Raw genomic sequence first — 19,945 nt, 5'->3', positions numbered from 1 at the left:
GCAAAAATTGGTTCTTGAGATGCAAAAGAACTTATATATTGTGATGGTTTATGGTCTTCCAAGCTCAGCCCTGATGAAATCTTACTCCTTAGGGAGAAATCTAATTTTGGGGGGTGGCCTGATAGTTTTAAAAGGCTGAGAAAAGAAACATTGGTCTAGCCCAGTGTGGAGCACAGAGCAGGCATCTTGACATCTTACTGTGCCACTGCAAGAGCTTTCCACTTCTAGCCCCGATACCTCCTACTCTATCCACCAAAAGGACTTGTTCAAGGTGTCTTGCCAGAGTCCACGCATACAACAAATGTTTGAGTGCCTACTATGTACACTAAAACCAGATTAATTTTTTCTATAATATTCTTGTCCTGGTCCTAACTTGTTCAAAGATTCTCAGGGGCTTTTCCTGACTTTAAGAATGAGGTTCCTCCTAGTGAAGGTGACATTCAAAGCCCTGTGAAATCTGAGCCAGCCCTAGCTCCCCACGAGCCCTCTGCTCTATGAGAGCTCGTCACCTATCTTCTGAACACTTCATAATGTTCCGTCTTGGAGCCTTTCTTTCTCATCAACATCCTTCCAACCCCCAAAGGTAAACATGGCAGCCCAGCTCCCCACCCAACCATGGAACTGTTTCTTTGGGTTTACTTTTACAATTTACTCCTCCATGAGTATCATTCTTTGGCATTAACTTAAGGAATTCATATGTTCTTTCCAATTCACAGAACATTTTCCTTATCACTGCCTTCCTGGAGTGGTCTACTTAGTATGTTTTAATAAGTCACTTTCACTGTGACTATCAGTATGTTTGTGTAGCCGTTCATTAATTCATTTCTTGATCACCTGCTATGAACCAGTCACCATACTAGATCCTGGGGCACGATGAGGTCCCTGCCCTCTGTTAACTTAACATTCTAAGGGGAAAGACAGTTAAAACCACAATGCTATTAAATCTATCATGGAGGATGGGTGCATGGTGGGGGTGTGGAGGGACTAGATTTACCACATAGAGAAGTGAGGGAAAGCAGTCCAGGCAGGGGGAACAGTGATGCAAGGCCTGGAACAGCAAAAGCAAACTGTGTTTTGAGGCACAGTGTGAAAGCCAGTGTCGCTAGGGGTCTAGACTGCAGTACTTTTCAGAACTTAATTACCGTACAAATAACCTGGGGGCTGGTTAAGACACAGATCCTGATTCAGCAGGTCTGGAGGGAAGCCAAAGTTCTCATTTCTAGCAGGATCCCAAGTTGCTAGGGCTTACAGGACACTGGCCTGGGAGGACTAAGGCGGTTCTGGGTAGGTATCCTCTTCTCTTTCATTTTAAAAAGACATTAATGCTATTTGTTTAAAGTGAATGCCTCCTAGAGGGAAAATAGGGTGCACTTCTCCTTCTTATTCCATAGGCGTAAAGATATACTTCTGTGCTAAACACACCTAGTCTTTAGTTTTGGCCTTTATATCTATGGCCTGCATCCCAAACTCCGACTGCTGAGCAAGTGCTTGGTCATTGGGGAGGCATCACCCACAGCAACCATCCATCTCCCGCACCTCCTCAAACTCCTTCACCAAGCATATGAAGGACAATGCTCCAAAGACCCCATGCTATCAGGTAGTGACAGTAATGTACAATGTTACCCATAACCTCCAAACAAGGGGTATTTTGGTTCAATATATATGGAATACAGTAAAGCCTCATCGATTCAGGCTTTATTAACCTGAAATGGGTGATAATTTGGTTAACATTTACTTCTCAAATCATTTATTCATAAATAGGGCAAAGTTTAATAATGCAGTTGTGATTATAAGGATGATCAAACATTTAAAAAGATTTCAAGTTGGGGCACCTGGGTGGCTCAGTCGGTTGAGCATTTGGCTCTTGATTTCAACTCAAGCCATGATCTCAGGGTTGTGGGATGGAGCCTGTGTCAGACTCCACACTGAGCCCGTGCTCGAGGGGTGCTTGAATCTCAGCCTGCTTGAGATTCTCTCTCTCCTCCTCCACCCCCCCCCCCCCCGCCCCACTCCAGTTCATGCGCACTGGTGCACTCTCTCTAAAATAAAAAAAAAAATTAAAATAAATTAAAAAATTAAAATATTTCAAGTAAACTCATAGGGCTTTAGAAACACCGATTTATATAGTCATCCACTATTTCTTTATGTGTAATTATGTAATTTGTTCATCTCCCAAATAGCTGCAATAGATAATACCACTGATCTACTTCCAGGGCTGGAAACAACAATAATAGTGACTACAAAATTTATGGAGAGCTACAAAAATTTTGTTACACATTTGTAATGTGAACAATGAAAAACTTAAAAATGACTTTTAAAAATCACATTAATGGATTTGGTCAAAATGCATCCTTTTGAGGAAGGCCCCTGTACCCATGTATAAAATGACAAGCCTTGAAATCTGTTGTGCAGCTCTATTGTTAGAATTGAGAAGAAATTAGAAATACAGGGACACCCTCCCATAGGAGACACTAATTCATTCAAAGAACATCTGTAAAGACAAACTATGTAGGGAAAGGACTAGCCTATTTTTTTTTTAATTTTTTTTAACGTTTATTTTTTTTTTGAGACAGAGAGAGACAGAGCATGAACGGGGGAGGGTCAGAGAGAGAGGGAGACACAGAATCTGAAACAGGCTCCAGGCTCTGAGCGGTCAGCACAGAGCCCGACGCAGGGATCGAACTCACGGACTGCGAGATCATGACCTGAGCCGAAGTCGGATGCTCAACCGACTGAGCCACCCAGGCGCCCCAGGACTAGCCTATTATAGAAGGCTACACGTGCTTAGTTTGGGGCATATCACTTGGATTTCTCACCATCCCCTAATTTTCACTAAATGTAGTTTAAAAACTGAAACTTGAAAAGCAGAAATAAAATGGGATTTCCAAGCCATGTCTACCTAATTGCCAATCTGCTTTCCCCACAAAGGCATTTTGGTGATACTCCATCATATTAATCTTCAAAATATTTGTAACAAATCTCTGGGAGATGATTTAATGTTATAAGATTATGATCCAATTGATTTACCTATTTATATGTCCAGGTACACATGTTAAAAGAAAATAAATTTATCTCTTGGTTTTTTCAAGTGGATTAACAAAGCACTGAAATATATCTGACATCACCCTGGTAAATTACTATGGTATTTTAACTTTTACTACAACTGCATTGACTTATCCAGTCCAAGAGTCTTCTCTTTCCTTTCAGATCTTTCATTTTTTGTAGATGACTTTTCCTTTAGCTATAACATATTCAATTAATTCGTGATGGCCTCCAAACTGGTAAATCAAATGCTCCCATCTAGAAAGAAATCAAACGTACTTTAATGTATACAAGCCAAAATTATCCCTTTGTCAATAAATGCTAATTTAAAAATACATTCTCTCAAAATTTCTTCATACTTTGTCATTGATATTTGGGCTTTTAAAAAAATAGATTACATGATAACTGGTCTACGACTTAAATACGGTTTAATGATGTTATTTAAGTATTCGATCTTAACATACTTGATCCTATTAAGTGATGTACAAAAAGTAACATCAGTATCATTTTCAATAGAGAGAGTGAGGAGTAGAATTACAGAGCCTTGTTCTTCTGTCAAACACGAAGTCCAAGGACTGCAATAGGCTGGCTAGGGTCAAGGAGCCATAGGATTAACAACTTTCAGACAGAAAAGTAAGACTCAGTTGTCACACTGGGGGCTCAATTAGCAGCAGGCTGTGGGTGAGTAACCAGGGGCAGGAAAACTTAAGCCTTTGGGGATCTGGTAGGAGCGAGAAGACGCCAGAGAGGTAATGAATCAGAACCAGGGTGACGAGCCAGAGTTGGGACATGCGTGCCCAGCACAAGCATTGGTCAGAACTCCAGCAGAAAAACTTGTGCTGGGGGGCACAAGTCCCAAGTCCAGGTCAACAGAACAAAAACCTGAAGATCTATGAAAGATGTAAGACAGATGAAAACACTGGACAATCTGGTCTCCTCTGTGCGGTTTAGGATCTGTAGGCAGACTTTCTGGTTAGAAAGGAATGATGATAAAGGAGATTGGGGGGCATCCGAGCCTACACAGAGCCTGATGCTAATAATTAGCAGAAAAGGCATTTAATCCCAGTCTATATATTACAACGGGCATAAAAGAAACTAGTTCAGTAGGGAGAGCACTCACCTGGATGAATTGATGATAATGAGATCTCCCTGCTTACCAACTTCCAGAGATCCATGTGTGTGAGATTTTCCCAGCGCATAAGCTGCATTGATAGTGGCAGCCGCCAAGGCCTCAGGCATGGACATTCTCATGTTCACACAGGCCAGATGCATGACCATTGGCTAAGGCAAGAAAGAACAGTGTTAGAGGAAAGTAACAAAATGGCAACTTCTACCTGGACATTTCTCAACGCAGCACAACCAATAATGGAAATTAAATATATAGGAGGAACTGGCTAAACTAGTATGAGAAGAGTTATAATTCACATGTAAAGATTCTTATGCTTTGGAGAAGATCCCTTTATTAATACAGATTTCCCACCCCCACCTCTGCCACGTATGGAGTATTATTCACAACTTTTCAAGACCACTAAGCTCCCCTCCACACTCACTCACTAAAACTTCTTTGAGCTTGTGCTAACCTCCAAGACAGGAATAAGCTATTGTCAAACCACAACGCCCAAGGCGGAATCAAAAAATTATGCAGGTAGAACTTTCTCTCCCCTCTCTATGCCTGGAGGCATTCATGTGGGGCAGAAATATCCAATGATTCTGTCGTCTACACTTTTTTTCTTGTTTCACAGGAAAATATTTTTTAGATCTTTGGAACATTTTAGCAGTTAGTGAACTAGTTTTAAATTATTTATACACTTGGTGGAAGACTGATTCTCTGCTCAGAAAGGCACATTAAAAATAATTACCATTGAAAGGCAATATGCGTTAGGGTTGAAATCACTGCCCAGAGCAACGATTACCCCTTCATCTAACATCTTCCTAGCCCGAGGTTGCTTCAGTCTAAGACAAGGGGGAAAAAAAAAAAAAAAAAGATGTCAGTCTCTGGAAGTGGAGCTTCTGCAGACTAGATGTTCAGAATGGAAGCAGACTTAAGATATCCAACCCCTTTGTGTTCTGGAAGAAGAAACAGAAACTCAAGGTTAAGTGATTAATGGTGATGTGGAAGCCTAGGACTTCTGACTTTTATCATTCTGCTTTTGAAATGACTTGGCTATGATTAACTTCTTTAATTTGGGAGTGTTCATTTTGGCAATTTTTTAAATGTTTATTTATTCACTTAGAGAGAGAGAGAGAGAAAGAGAGAGAGAGGGAGCACACATGCATGCAAGCAGGGGAGGGGCAAAGAGAGAGAATCCCAATCAGCCTCCACGCTGTTAGCACAGAGCCGCTATATGGGGATCGAATTCACGAACCCCTGAGATCGTGACCTGAGCTGAGATCAAGAGGCGGCACTTAAACTGAGCCACCCAGGTGCCCCTATTTTGGCAATCTTTATATACATCCAGGGATTCCTGCTAAGGAAGAAAAATACAACTTAAATTTTTTCAAATGTGACAAACTTTTTTTTGACTCCCAAATATAAACAATGAAGTTTTTAAAAAATGTTATTTCTATTAACTTCAATTTCGCAATTTTTTATTCATATTTCTCTCCCTCCTTGTGCAGGGGGTGGGGGGAAGGGTCTCGAACATTTTTTGTGGCCCTTTAAAATCCTGAAGGCCCGGGGCGCCTGGGTGGCGCAGTCGGTTGAGCGTCCGACTTTTGCCAGGTCACGATCTCGCCCTCTGTGAGTTCGAGCCCAGCGTCAGCTCTGGGCTGATGGCTCAGAGCCTGGAGCCTGTTTCCGATTCTGTGTCTCCCTCTTTCTCTGCCCCTCCCACGTTCATACTCTGTCTCTCTCTGTCCCCAAAATAAATAAAAACGTTGAAAAAAAAATTTTTTTTAAATAAAAAAAAAATACTGAAGGCCCAAGAATCTAATATGTAAAATATTTGTGCTTCTTCCTAGGGTACATGTCTCCCTGACCTCCTTGGCACAATATTATTTATTCTTTAGGACATGACTCAAAAGTTATGTCAGAGATAAACCGAGCCAAACACTAGTTAAAATGCTGAAGACAAACTGTATTCAGCAGTAACGATTGCAGAAGGGAAAGGAGTCCCATGTAGACTGGACTGTTTTGATCTGTGCAGTGCTAACTGGGTGTTTTAAGAAAGAACGAGGAGATCAGGAGGAAAAAGGGGCAGAGGGAGTTGAGTAGAGCCAGGGAAGTGAAAATTTTCTAAAAGCACAAGAGATGGGCCAGTATGATCTGCGTTTGTTCACTGGCACTGGTTTGTTCTCTGGAGGAGAAACAAACTTCACTACCTTTACAAAAAGAGGGAGGGGCGTAAGCTGGTGCAGTGTACCCACCAGGCTGGGAACTAGGGACAGAGTTGTCTTCTTGAATGTTTGCCTTTTGAAAAGAGGGCTCTAAGGTCCTTGAGGAGACAATCCTGCTTGGGTGGTGGAAGATTTATATCTCAAAGGAGCAGGCACCTGCATGGCTCAGTCAGTTGAGCGTCCGACTTCGGCTCAAGTCATGATCTCACGGTTGGTGAGTTTGAGCCCCACATCGGGCTCTGTACTGACAGCTCGGAGCCTGGAGCCTGCTTTGGTTTCTGTGTCTCCCTCTCTCTCTGTTCCTCCCTGCTGCTCTGTCTCCCTCTCTCTCTCTCTCAAAAATAAAGATTTAAAAAAAATTTTTTTAATTAAAACAAAAAAAAGGAGCAGAGAAAGAATTTACAATTGCAAGCCTTGTAAAATTACTGCTCTAAGAGGAAGTCCAGGGGTCCAGCTGCCTGTCGCCTGGTTTTGTTGGAACAAACACTTAATTCCCCTGTCAGGTTGGGCTTTCTCAGGCAGCACTATAAGGGGCATGGGTCATCCTAGGGATGCAGTCTTGAGCTATCAGACTCTACGCTAGTGTTTACTCAGGCTCACAGTGTCGGGGGGAGGAAGACAGATAAAATCGGTTGTGCTGAGAGTCTACAGGTTTTACAGGCCAAGACTGAGGTCCTTGAAACATTCACAGTCTATGACTGACAATTTGCAGGATGACCTGAGATAATGTTCCTCAACTAGGATAATATATGAGAGGAGGTGGGTGAAGCAGAGATAAGGGTGAGGAAAGGTAGAGCTTAAAATTTCTCCACGGTTCATTCTGATGGCCTCCCCTCCCCTTCCAGAAATACTTCAGGAGGTAAAAAAAGAAAAAAGAAAAAGAAAAAGTGAGGCTGTAGAAGTCTCAAGGGAGTGCCAGAAAAACTAAGGTGAATGTATCCGGAATAAATTTAAACAGTACACACAAAGATGCATAAAATAATGATTACAGCAAGTCCTTGAGTAGCGTAAGGCAACTGTTACTCTGGAAATGAGAGTCAAGAGAATTCAGGGCAGGGGCACCGGGGTGGCTCAGTTGGTTGAGCGTCTGACCTCGGTTCAGTTCGTGATCTCATGGCTTATGAGTTCAAGCCTCACATCAAGCTCTCTGCTGTCAGCACAGAGCCCACTTCAGATCCTCTGTCCCCATCTCTCTCTGCCCCTATCCTGCTTGTGCACATCCTCTCCCCACCCCCTCCCTCTCTCTCAAAAATAAACAAACATTTGGAGAGAAAAAAAGAGAGAGAATTATGGCATCCCCCTCTCTCTCCACCCTCCTCCCCCACTTGTGCTCTCTCTCTCTCTCTCTCTCAAAATAAATAAGCATATAGAGAGGAAAAAAAAGGAGGGAGAATTCAGGGCATGACAGGGAGCCCTGCAAATTGCTCCTGTTGGAGAGATCAGAAAAATTCCAGAACAGAGAAGCCAGAGAGAAAAGTGTGGCCTTGTCTGTGATTCTTCCTGTTGTCCAAACTGCGTGACCAACCCATCTTGCGGTGACCACAGATGGCAGCCCCCTCTGGCAGCAGGACAAAGTTCTGACATTTATTGCTGAGCTGCCCTTCATACTTCAAGTGTCAGAGTTTCGCTCCATCTTAAGAGATTCAAAGTGAGTTAAAAGTGTTCCTTGGTTGATGGAAAATTAACCAGAGTAAGTATTGATTGATGACTTCGGTTGATGATTGCCGAGACTTGCTGTAAATGCCAAGATACCAAGGACGGTTACTGATTGATATTTCTTGGTCGTAATCTACATTATGTCTACTCTTTACATTAAGAGAATAGTAATAATAAGAGAAATGTATAATATTATACATATGTGTATAAATCATACTGTATTTGAGAAAAGCACTGCAATATTCCTTTCTTCTCTCTTATAAAGGTTACTCAAAGCCTGGCTTTTCAATCGCTAAGGCCGAGTGTCCCAATCCCGGCACAGTTCATATTGTGGCTGGATAATTCTTGGGCAGGACAACTTTCTGTGGTGGGAGGCTGCTCCGTGCACTGTGGGGATGTTTAGGTGCATCCCTGGCCTCTACTCACTAGATGCCAGCAGCGCCCCCTAGTCATGACAACCCAAACTGCCTCCAGACATGGTCCAATGTCCGAAACGGCAGTTATGAAGATCAACTATGGGCTAGGTGCATTCAGTCCATAGAGGGCAAACAGCAAAATTCCTGGGAAGATTTCACAAAAAATACTTAGACATCTCTTCTTTCCTCCCACCTCCGGGATTTGTGAAGATTGTGGTACCTACTTGCATCCTCTTAGAAAACAGCTCCTTCAGATTCTGAATATTGCTAAATATCTCTAACATCTTATGCATGTTTTTTTTAAGTAGAAAGTCCATTACATTGTTTTCTAATGATAAAAGTGATGCATGATTTTTAATTGGAAAATCCCAAAAAGGAGGGAAAAAAAGAATGAGAAAGCTCCACTCTTCCCAATAATCCCACCACTCAAACGCCATTTGGGTCCAAGCTCTTTCCTCAGAATAATGCATCTCTGTACATGACTCCAGAATTGGCATCTCCCATGGGCTCAGTTTTCCTGATCTGCATTTTTCAGGAATTTGGAAGGACAATGAAATACTATTTAGGCATCTCGGTCTGCATCCTCACAGCTTGCACGGGCAGCTCACCTCAGCATGTAGGCGGTGGTGGGCAGGAGGACAGCGGAGCTCCTGGCCGTTGCCATGGCAGCGATGCCTTCATCGCTCACTTCTTCCAGGTGACTGATCGCCTGAGCTCCCAGCTCAGCTCCCAGCTAAGCAGAATGGGCAGAGAGAGAAAGGTTTCACCAACAACAATAATCAACAAAGTGCCAGAACATTGTTTTCCCTGCAAAAATAAACAGCACTCTATTATGAAAATTTCTTGGCAACTGCCTCTTGAAAACAGAAGCCCCCAAATGGGTTAAGGCTTTGTCAAGGACATTCACTTGAAAATGAGCTAGTGTGCTACTTTAAAAACTATTCTTAAATATAAGGGCTTACTGATATACTTCAGGCATTTGCTAAAAAAGAAAACTTCATGAATCTTATGGATCAGAATAGAACATTGAGAGACATTGGTAATAAAATCTGATTCTTCTAGCATCATAAAAACACCATAAAGGTATATTGGATTGCATTGACTCAGTGAAAAGAGATCAATTAAGAAAACAAACTTTAAAAATGGAATTGTATGTATAATTCGAGAATATCTACTTGAGCTTGATGTCTCTCCAGGTGAAAAGTCTGGGCTTGATTGTCAGAGGAATACCAAGAGGAGGTAATCTTATAGTAATAATGAGAACATGGCATTTAAGTGGGTTTCTTCTTGGGCTGACATACCCCCCCCCCACACACACACACACATACACACTGCCCCAGTCTGAAAGGTGATATGGTAAGCACTCCAAGGCAAGGAAAGTAGACTAATTTTTGACATTACACCATGGCCCAGGGAGGCAGTGATGCCCACACCAGGGCAGGAAAGAGCCGGCCCCACATCAGTAGGAGCTCAGGTCTAATAGCCTTTTGGTTTGGGCTTCTGGAGAGTCCAATGTTCCATAGACAGAATTTGCTCCCCCGGGGGAGTTTCTTTCCAACCTTGGAATCACCTTCACTTTTCCAAACTTGATTTGTTCATCCTGGATACTGACCTCTATTGATTTAACTGGCCAGTCACTCTCTATGACCAAGAGTATCTTGTTGACCACCTAGTTCACATTCATTCAACATTCAACAAATATTTACTCTCTAAAGGCCATCTGTATGCCAGGTATTGTGCTAACCCCCAGGGATAGGGCTGTGAAAGTGTGGGTACAGTCCTCAGCGTGTTTACGGTCCAGTAGGGATCACAGAGGCAATTTGAACACAGTGGGACAAGCATAGGGAGGGACTATAACCCATTCTTGGAGAGCTCTGGGAAGGATCCCAGAGAAGTGGTAGCTAAGATGAAACATGGAGGGGAGTTAGAGTGAGCCAGAGAAGGGACACTCAGATTAGAGAAAGCATATCCAGAGGCATGGGGTATTAGGTATACTAAAACTATTTACTGTGGTTGGCTCATGGTAAAGAGGGCAGAGAAAGAGGATTATGGGAGGTGAGCGAGAGCTGGATCTGGTAAGTCTACATGTGCTGAGTTTGGGATTCATCCTGCCAGCACTGGTGAGCCTTGCAGGGGTTTTCAGCAACAGAGAGGAAAATACGATGCACTGTAGGGAATGGATTAAAGGAATGAATTGAAGTGCAGGAAGTGTGGATGCAAGGAGAAAAGCTGTTGCAGGAGCTGAGAGCTGATGGTGGTTTGAACTAGGCAGTAGGGTGAAGAGAAGTAAACCGAGAGATGTTCAGGAAATAAACTGGGAGCTCTCGCAGATTGGTTGAAATGTGACAGGTAAGGTGGGGAGGAGACCAAGTGATGTCCAAGTTTTTGGCTTAGGCAATACATAGGTAAATGGGGTCATCCACTGGGCTGGAAACACGGGACAAGATTTGGAAGTGATATCAAGGGATCACATTACATGTGCTATCATTGAGACACATGTGGAGTATCCACATCTGTATTTTTGCCCCAAAGGCAGTTATTTATTTTGCTCCAGGGTTTAGAGGAGTGACATCTAGATTCACAACTGAGGGAATTTTGTCTGTTTTATTCACTGCTGAATTCTCAATGTCTAGGACAGTGCCTGGCACACACTCAAGTATTTGTGAAAAGCATGAATAAATGAATCTGAGCAAGACATGCAGATCAGAAAATCATCCAGTGACTACTAATGGGGCACTCCACCAACATTCACCTGGAGGCTGCCACAGAAAACCCCTGGAAGCCACATGTGAACTTAGTAGACTCTGCCAGTGTAGCTTTGTGTTCCAACCAAGCTATGTCTGAATTTGATAAACAAGATCACAAAGGTACTTCTCTTCCTACTAATACCACCAGCAGGTGATAATAAAAGTAAATGGCCAGCAAAAAAGTAAATTTCTAATAGAGGTCAGCGATTCCAAGTCTCAACCCGACCAGCCCTCGCATTGTTCAAACGAGTTCTCCCATTCTCTATCTTTTCGAAAGGCTATTCCTAACTCTGAACAAACTAAGGAAGTTTTCCACCGCACGAGTCTTGACAAAGGAAAAGCCAAAGGTCAACCACACCTCAGCAGCCTTCATAGGATGGAGTTCATCCCCATGAAAGTTAATCTGTAATCCTAGATCTTTTCCACTTTGAAGAATCCTTCTGGTGGAATTGAGATCAAAGACGCCTTTCTCACAGAACACATCTATATTGTCCACGTGTATTTCCCCACGGCTGCCAAGCTCCTTCAGCTTTGGGAGGTGGTTATTGATGATTTCATCAGCAGCTTCTGTAGCAGTCTTTCCTCTGAGGGAAGAAAATGAGGTTACATGGGAAAAACAATTTTTTTAATTGAAGAAAGGCTTTTCTGGCACTTGAAGAACCTGACAAACTGTAGGCAAATGACCCTAAGATAGAGAAATAATTAAAGCAATAACTCAGGAGTCTTAACAATTGGGCTATAGCAGGGATATTGACAAGATTTCTGTACACACAGACCCTGGACACAGAGACTCAAATGGCTCATCCATTCTGGTTCAGCCATGTTGCCTTTGAGAATGCCAGCAAGGCTCCCTGCCTGAGAAACTAAACACTCTTTTCAAAGACACTTAGAGAGCATCCTGGATGCTTCTCTGACAACCAACTGCAGGGCCCCCTACCTGGGCCCTAGCAATCACTCTGCCATTTTCTTCTTCCACGCTATTTCTAGAAGCATCAGCCTAAGGCTTCCTATCTCACCATTTGGAACCATGAGGAAAGAGGATCATGAGAGGCCCTGAAATTCTAAGATTCTGAAATAGTTATGTATTAGACAGGGCTGGGCTTCTGAAGTCAGACGGACACAGGGCTCTACTATTTGCTGGCTACACAACTTTGGACATGCAATTTAGCCGTCATTTGGCATACTCTGAGGCTCAGGCTGTATGTATCTTTGGGGATCAAGATGTAGCCCTCAGAGACTCATTAGCAGATAGAGAACATTCTGTAAAACTTTAGCACTATATGGGGCACCTGGGTGGCTTAGTTGGTTAAGTGTCCGACTTTGGCTCAGGTCATCATCTCACAGTCTGTGGGTTCAAGCCCCTTATCGGGCTCTGTGCTGACAGCTCAGAGCCTGGAGCCTGATTCAGATTCTGTGTCTCCCTCTCTCTCTGCCCCTCCCCTGCTCACTCTCTGTCTCTCAAAAGTGAATAAAAAACATTTAAAAAAAATTTAGCTCTATATTTGGAACATAAAAGTCTCTTTTCCACAAAAACCGTTTTGGTAGGAAGACAGAGGTGGACCATGAGGAGACAGGCACTTACATATACTGTTTCCAATTCTCAAGACAATCATATAGAGAGTGTGTTCTCTCACTGCTTTACCAATGTTCAAAAGAGCTAAGTGATGCCCTCAAAATCACCCAGTGGGAAAGTAGCCAAGCTGGATTCAAACCCAGGTCTGGTATGGCTCCAAAGCCTGAGACTTCTCTACCATGTTACACTGCCTTTCATCCACCTTATGTTCCATTTGGGGAAAAATAAAAAATCCATTTTCTGTAGACAGATGTCCCAAAAGTCTTAGTGCAGTTTTAAGCTTTAATAATAATCTCAGAAGTAGAAATGCTATACACATACAAAAACATCATTGGAAATATTAAGTATTTATGTTTCAACTTAATTAGCTCTGTGAATTTTAAATAATAAATTTAATGTTAATTTTTAAATTTTCTCTGATTAAACATGATAAACCAAAAATTCACATTGAACTTATTTTTCAAATACACAAAAGTGAATAAATGTAAAAATATATAAATTATTAAACTTTCAAAGAATTTCAGTAAGCTTGTGGCACTTATGTATTTACATTATCAAAACTCAAAACTGCACTAAGACTTTGCCCTGTTAATTGTTAAGTTCTGGATTTCTTTGGACCTTTTAGTTCTAGAACTGCGGGCTTTTGGGTCTAGAAATTTCAGGACAGATAAAGTACAAAGGCAGAAAGGGACATAATTCTCTACAGTAAAGCCATATAGGAGAAACTTTGTGGATAAAGGGAAAGCTAGAAAAACACTTACAACAAGAAAACAAACATGTTTGGTGCTAAACAAGTAAACAGATGAACAAAATTAAAAACCATTCTGAGTCTTCTTGCCTTACAGATGTGATCTATCTCCTACAGAGTGTTTCTCTGAATCTCTAATGTGTGATTATGCTGTCACGGGCAACTATTTAAAGTAGCATCTGTCATTTTAAAGGATCTATGGGGGGGGGGGCATTGCTTTTTGTTAACCGAAAGAGTTTTGAACATCTCTTCCTCCTTCATCATTAAGGGACTAGCAAACTGATAGGTCCGGTGGGGATCGCCTTCCTAAACCCACCAGCATGAGATGTCTATTAGAATCAGAACACCTCTCTAATGGCTTCTACCGGACTCTTCTGCAAGAACTAAAGCGTGGATTCACCTCCACTCCCAGGAGAATGTATCCCCACTTAGGCACCACCTGCCCCCTTCCTTCTCTGTTGTCAATGCCCCAAATCAAAGCTGGGTGCCCCAGGTTGAGGTTACTTTGGCACTGAGTGAGCCCCGCAGTAAGTGGCCGAGATGCCGATGGGCCCCTGGCGCCGAGCGCGCTCAATCACACGCAGCATCTTGAGCTCCGTCTCCAGGTTGAGGCCGTATCCGCTCTTGCACTCCACCAGTGTGGTCCCCGCCCTCATCATGCACTGCAACCGCTGCTGAAAGGAGCAGAATAACTCCTCCTCCGAGGCTTGGCGCGTGTGCTCCACAGTGAAGTTGATGCCTCCTCCCGCCTGGTGAATTTCCATGTACGTGGCTCCTGCCAACTGAACACAGGGCACACCCTTAGGCCGGGCACAGGCACGAGGTTGCAGGCAGGTCCACAGAGCCTACCTCCAGGGGTGATATTCAAAATGATTTAACAACTGACATGTCAGGGACACCAGCAGATGGGAAAGGATGCTGGGACACATAGCCGTGGAAGCCCCTACTCTGCCAGGGTGATGGGGGGGCCGAAGGAACATGGGTACCTCAGGAAGGACTGGGGTGGCAGAAATGGGAGATGTGGTGGGGAGCACTTCCAATCTCAGGCAGCAGCAACAATTTACCAACCAGCCCACGAGTATTTCAGTATTTTAATAACCCAGTTGGCCCCAATGTGTGCCAGCTAAGACTCTGTCTATCCGTAGCACCTATGGATGAGAAAACAAAGCTTAGACAATTTGGGAACCCCACTGCAGCTATTCCAAACATCTACTAAAGAGACCCAGGGGGGGTTCCACCTCTCAGTATCTGGCCACTAGAGTTTGGGGCCTGACCTCTGTGACTCAAGCAGAGAAGCTCTTCCTGGGATCCCACGGGGCTCCAGTTACTCTAGGCAGCAAGAAGTGTGGTGCAAACAAAGTATGCCAACCTGGGATCCCCCTGTCAGAGTTTTTCGTCTGGGTTCTGCCATGGCGAGCTGGTGAACTCACTCAACAGCCATCCCTTTTCTGGGCCTCACGTTCCCCATCTATGTAATGAGATGTTTGGATTGCAAATCTCTAGGATTGTTTTTTTGGCTCTGAAATTCTGTGATTTAATAAAGAAGTCTTAAAAACAGCTCTAGTGTGTGGGGCGCCTGGGTGGCTCAGTCGGTTAGGCGTCCAACTTCGGTTCAGGTCATGATCTCACGGTTTGTGAGTTCAATCCCTGCATCAGGCTCACTGCTGTCAGCCCAGAGCCTGCTTTGGATCCTCTGTCCCCCTCTCTCTCTGCTCCTTCCCTGCTGGTTCTGTCTGTCTGTCTGTCTGTCTCTCTCTCTCTCTCAAAAGCAAAACTGAAACAAAACAAAAACAGCTCTTATGTGTTGAAGAAGGTACACAATATCTGAAGAAATTTCTTAGCTGTTAGGATGTACACTTAAAAACCAATGTGAAGAAAAGAGATGGAAGAACCTTAAATGCATACTGTTAAGTGAAAGAAGCCAGTCTGAAAAGGCTACATACTGTATGATTCCAACTATATGATATTCTGGAAAAGGCAACACTAAGGAAACAGTAAAAAGATCAGTGACTATTGGCTCTCAGGGGTTGGCGGGGAAAGGGATGAATAGGCAGAGCACAGAGAAACTTTAGGGCAGTGAAACCCCTCTGTATGATACTATAAGGGTGGTTACGTGTCATTACACATTTGTCCAAACTCATAGAACATGCAGCGCCATGAGAGAACACTAGTAACTATGGACTCTGCATAATAATGATGCGTCAGTGTAGGCTCATCAATTGTAACAAAGGTACCCCTCTGGTGGGGGATGTTGATAATGGGGCAGGCTGTGCATGTATGGGGTCAGGATGTATATGGGAAATCTTTGTACCTCCCACTCAATTTTGCCATGAACCTAAAACTTCTCTAAAAAATAAAATCTATTAGAAAGAAACAATGTGAAAATGGCTCCAACCAGGGATTTGAGGGCTGACCATGGCTAATTAATGAGTTGTGACACAGACTACACCTTATATTTCTTAATAAGTCTCATTTTTCAGGGAAAAAAAAATACAAGACTTATTTTATTTTTTATGATTAGCAATATATTTTTCCAAGTTGGAACCAATGAATGGTGAATTTCAAACTGTTTCCTGGAGCCCCTCCAAAGGCTAGTAGGGGTGGAGAGGTGAAATGGGGGAAGGGAAAGAGAGGAGAAACTAGTAGAAAAAGGCAGCCCAGCTCTGTTTTAAAAGGAGGAGTCTAAAACAAACAAACAAAAAACATACATACATACACACATACATACATACATACATACATACATACATACATACGGATTCTACAGCTAAAATTTTTTGAGAACTATCATACCTGAAGATTGCTGGCCCTATGCATAGTATAAAGATTTGGACAGTTGTAAGTCAGTTTTGTTGTAATTTATTTTCATAGTCCAGGTCAGTAAAAAATATCCATTAAAAAGAAATGTAGACATATGTTGTTGTAAAGCTTGATAGCCTATCCACTCTTTAGAAAAAGACGTGTCTGTATTGTGCCTTATTTTGATTTATCATCATTTATTGCAGTTACCTTCATTGCAAACTCGTGAACTCTTTCACCAGCCCAGACTGGATGTGTGTGTGCATCCACCAAACCTGTAACCAATAAATCAAATCATTTTTAAATCTGAGAAATAGAAAGCCCTTAGATAGTAGGCAGACTATCTCGAACCACTCTTGGGAAAGCAGGTGATGGTCAGCCATCTTGGAGGATGATGGAGGAAGAAGAATTTGTATGGTTTCCTCCACCAAGAGGAAGGAAGCCTCTCTGCATGGCCGGTCTAGAAGCCTCTAATGGAGGAGGGTGACTCAGCATGACGAGTATATCCAATAAAGAAATACAGCTTCTTCTGCCCACTAAGCCCATGCTCACTAAGCATCCTGTTTTAAAACAGGATGTCATAGCTATTAGTTCAGCAAAACCAAGGACTGTATCACCAAGGAATAACGTGGGTGTGAAAACAGAATACAATCCCTCCCAACTTTGAGAAGGAAAAATCTGAAATCAGAAATATGAATCTTTCTTCAAAAAAAGAAATGTAGGGGCACTTGGGTGGCTCAGTCAGTTGAGCGTCCGACTTCGGCTCAGGTCATGATCTCATGGTCTGTGAGTTCGAGCCCTGCCTCAGGCTCTGTGCTGACGGCTCAGAGCCTGGAGCCTGCTTCAGATTCTGTGTCCCCCTCTCTCCGCCCCAACCCTGCTTGTTCTCTGTCTCTCTCTGTCTTTCAAAAATGAATAAACATAAAAAAAATTAAAAAAAAAAAAGAAATGTAGCTTAACTGAAGAGAAACTATAAAGCAATCATTTGGATTGTTTGCTGACCCAGGTCTAACTCAGTAAAATGTGTCTTTCCAGAATATTTTAAATACCTTGTGGATTAAAAGTCTCATTAATAAATAGTTCTGATTGGACTAAAATCAAGAATCTCTATTCAGATTGCTTTCTACTATTTTCTGCTTGTTTTCATAAGGTTTCACTCTGACTTTAGTTCCTGACTCCCAAGAGCCAGAAGGTAGAAGTTCTATCAGATATACATAGTATACATTTTTAAAATGCAAATTTTAGCCTCTATGTTTTATATAGAACTCAAAATTTGTGAAACTTGCTTCAGATGATTTCATGAAGCCATAGAACATTATGTAGGAGATGATGGTTAACAAACTGATTTTGTTGTCAATCATTAAAGATTTAAACTTCAGTGAAATCTCTAAGGATCCCCCCCCACACACACACACTTTTCTGCCTAGAGATGTGTTGTTTCACACTGTCTGTAAATTTAGAGTATATTCTGGTATTAGAAACAGCAGTTTGCCCTATCTGCCTCCCATATGAAATAGACTAGTAAAGTTCTTCCAACAGCCTTTGAACCTAAACACACCACAGCTGGTTTCTCTCTAGCATGTGAGTGGGAAGAAGTGAAGTGAATGAATAAGTTTGATTCCCAGCTTGCCCTTTACCTGTCCAGCAATCTTGGGTAAGATATTTCATCCCTAAACTGGAGCTTTCTAATGTGTAACATATAGATAATGATACTTTACAGGGCAGTCATAAGGACTCAAGATGAAAACATGTTTGTAAAGCAGCTTAGACATTCAATAGTAGAAATTCAATGCACAGTAGCTATTATATTTTAGTATTATTTTGAGACCCTATTTAAAACAAGCTGCTACTCTTCTTTATGTTACTAAAACCGGATGCAGGGCTTTACTGAAAAAGGGGTTAATACCTGGCAAGATGCATTTCCCAGAACAGTCAATTCTTTCTTCAAACGTTTCTTCAGAAAACAGTGTTTGGATAGCATCAGCCCGACCAATGGCTTTTATAAACCCATCCCTGAATAAAAATCAAGAAATAATTACTAAAGTTTGGGGAAATACTGTGGAAAAGCTGACTAATGATTTAAAATATGTTGCCCATGTCTTTTGGTATCAGTCAACATTCATTGTATTTCCTACTTGCATCTGTGTCTTTGAAAAAAAAAAAAAAGACTCTAGCCACACGCAAGGCAAAAAGCCAAATCATGTGTACAGATATTGCCAGTTGTTTGCTAAGATCAGTGTTCCCTTTCCCCCACAGTGCTAGATTCCTAAATTTTAGCTGAACACATGACCACCCAGAATGAAGACTACATTTATGGGTTTCTCATCAGCTGGGTGTGGCCCATGTGACTAAATTGTAACCAAAACGATTTTTTTTCTCATCCTATTTCCTACTGTCTGGAAGATGGACACCATAAGGAGAGGCGTAGCAGCCATCTTGGGTGATGAAGTGAGTGAGAAAGAGGGTTGTGCACAGGAGAGCAAGATACTAGGGCCTCTGGCTTCTATAGAGTACGGCCATCAATTAGCTCTGGATTCCTACCTCTGTGCGGTTCTGTTATGCTTTTAACTAATTTTTAGCAATAACACTGGGAATGTTTTGGGGGTTTTTTTATCACTTTGTTAATTAAAAAATAAAACACACAGTCCCTAAAAGCTGGACTCTTACACAACCCTAAGCAGCCTCAGATAAGGGCCGAGCCCATCTTGCGCAATAGCGATGCCGGGGCGCTCTCCAATTCAAACAGGCATCCAAACTCCATTCCCACTGCAGGCTCACCCTCCCAAACTTTGGCTGTTCTTTTACTCACGTCATTGCAGGAAGCACAGAAGCTTAGTGAAAACTGAAAATGTCCTCTTTTTTTTGGTAGCTGAATCTTAACTTCCTATCACCCCAAACCACCACTATCTGAACGTCTTCCGTGGTGCTCAAGCTTTAGTGTACAAAGGGGGTTGGGCTGGAGAGTGTTTTGTAAAAACTTAAAGTCCCAGAACTCCACCGCAGAGATGCAGATTCCAAAGATCTGGAGATAGGGGGCAGGGAGGGCGTGGGGTTCAGCTTGAGAGCGTTTTTTCACCAAACGGCAACCGGAAGCTGTCACACAAGGTAGGTAGCAACAGGTGCCTAAAAGACAGGCCTGCAATGGCTCTCTGAATGCCGGAAAGCTTTTTTTTCCCCGGTTGCCTCCAGAGCGCACAAGTTAGGGAAAGGGGGCCAAGCCGGTCCCCCCAGCGCGCGGCCACTTACGTGCCCACCACCAGGCTGGCGCCCTCCAGCACGGCCAGGCTGTGCAGCGCGTCCCGCGCCAGGAAGCGCTCGCCGCGGGCGCACACCATCACCACTTGCTGCGCGTTCTCCAGCAGGAGGCGGTGGCCGCCCGCCATGTCGCCACGCGCCGCGGGTCTCCGGGTGGCCGCGGAGCTCGAGCGGCGGCAGGCTAGCCGGCGGAGGAGGGTGCGGGTGGGCGGGCCGCGCCCGGGGCAGGGAGGGTGGAGCCGGGGCGGGCGCTCGAAGCCACCGCCTTCCCAATCCGCGGGGAACGCGCGCCTTCCCTCCACCCCTCGACCGTCGCAGCTGCAGTGCCTGTGCCAACAACCCGAATGAGGATTAGTAATAAATGTTATCATGG

The 19,945-nt window shown here is 43.2% G+C and overlaps 1 protein-coding gene across 1 annotated transcript; it reads right to left on the bottom strand.

Moving 5' to 3' along the window:
• Positions 1-1,678: 1,678 nt before the first annotated feature.
• Positions 1,679-19,797, bottom strand: AMDHD1 (amidohydrolase domain containing 1). Its single transcript, XM_043562180.1, has 9 exons — positions 19,564-19,797; positions 18,224-18,330; positions 16,528-16,592; positions 14,023-14,300; positions 11,556-11,781; positions 9,059-9,183; positions 4,902-4,995; positions 4,163-4,323; positions 1,679-3,300 (listed from the first exon to the last, which is right to left on the bottom strand). The coding sequence occupies exons 1-9, from the start codon at positions 19,698-19,700 to the stop codon at positions 3,213-3,215; spliced, it is 1,281 nt and encodes a 426-aa protein (XP_043418115.1). The 5' UTR covers positions 19,701-19,797; the 3' UTR covers positions 1,679-3,212.
• Between the last annotated feature and the right edge of the window lie 148 nt (positions 19,798-19,945).

The sequence above is a fragment of the Prionailurus bengalensis genome, chromosome B4, assembly GCF_016509475.1.
Source record: "Prionailurus bengalensis isolate Pbe53 chromosome B4, Fcat_Pben_1.1_paternal_pri, whole genome shotgun sequence".
Taxonomy (NCBI): Eukaryota; Metazoa; Chordata; class Mammalia; order Carnivora; family Felidae; genus Prionailurus; species Prionailurus bengalensis.
This window is presented reverse-complemented; position numbering and strand designations above follow the sequence as displayed.

Excerpts from the sequence above, each read along its gene's own strand:
- AMDHD1 (XM_043562180.1), bottom strand. The coding sequence starts at position 19,700 with ATGGCGGGCGGCCACCGCCTCCTGCTGGAGAACGCGCAGCAAGTGGTG. Across the intron at positions 14,301-16,527 it reads TTCACGAGTTTGCAATGAAG|TTGGCAGGAGCCACGTACAT; the intron begins GTAACTGCAATA and ends CCCTGTGTTCAG. Across the intron at positions 3,301-4,162 it reads ATTATCATCAATTCATCCAG|ATGGGAGCATTTGATTTACC; the intron begins GTGAGTGCTCTC and ends ATTTCTTTCTAG.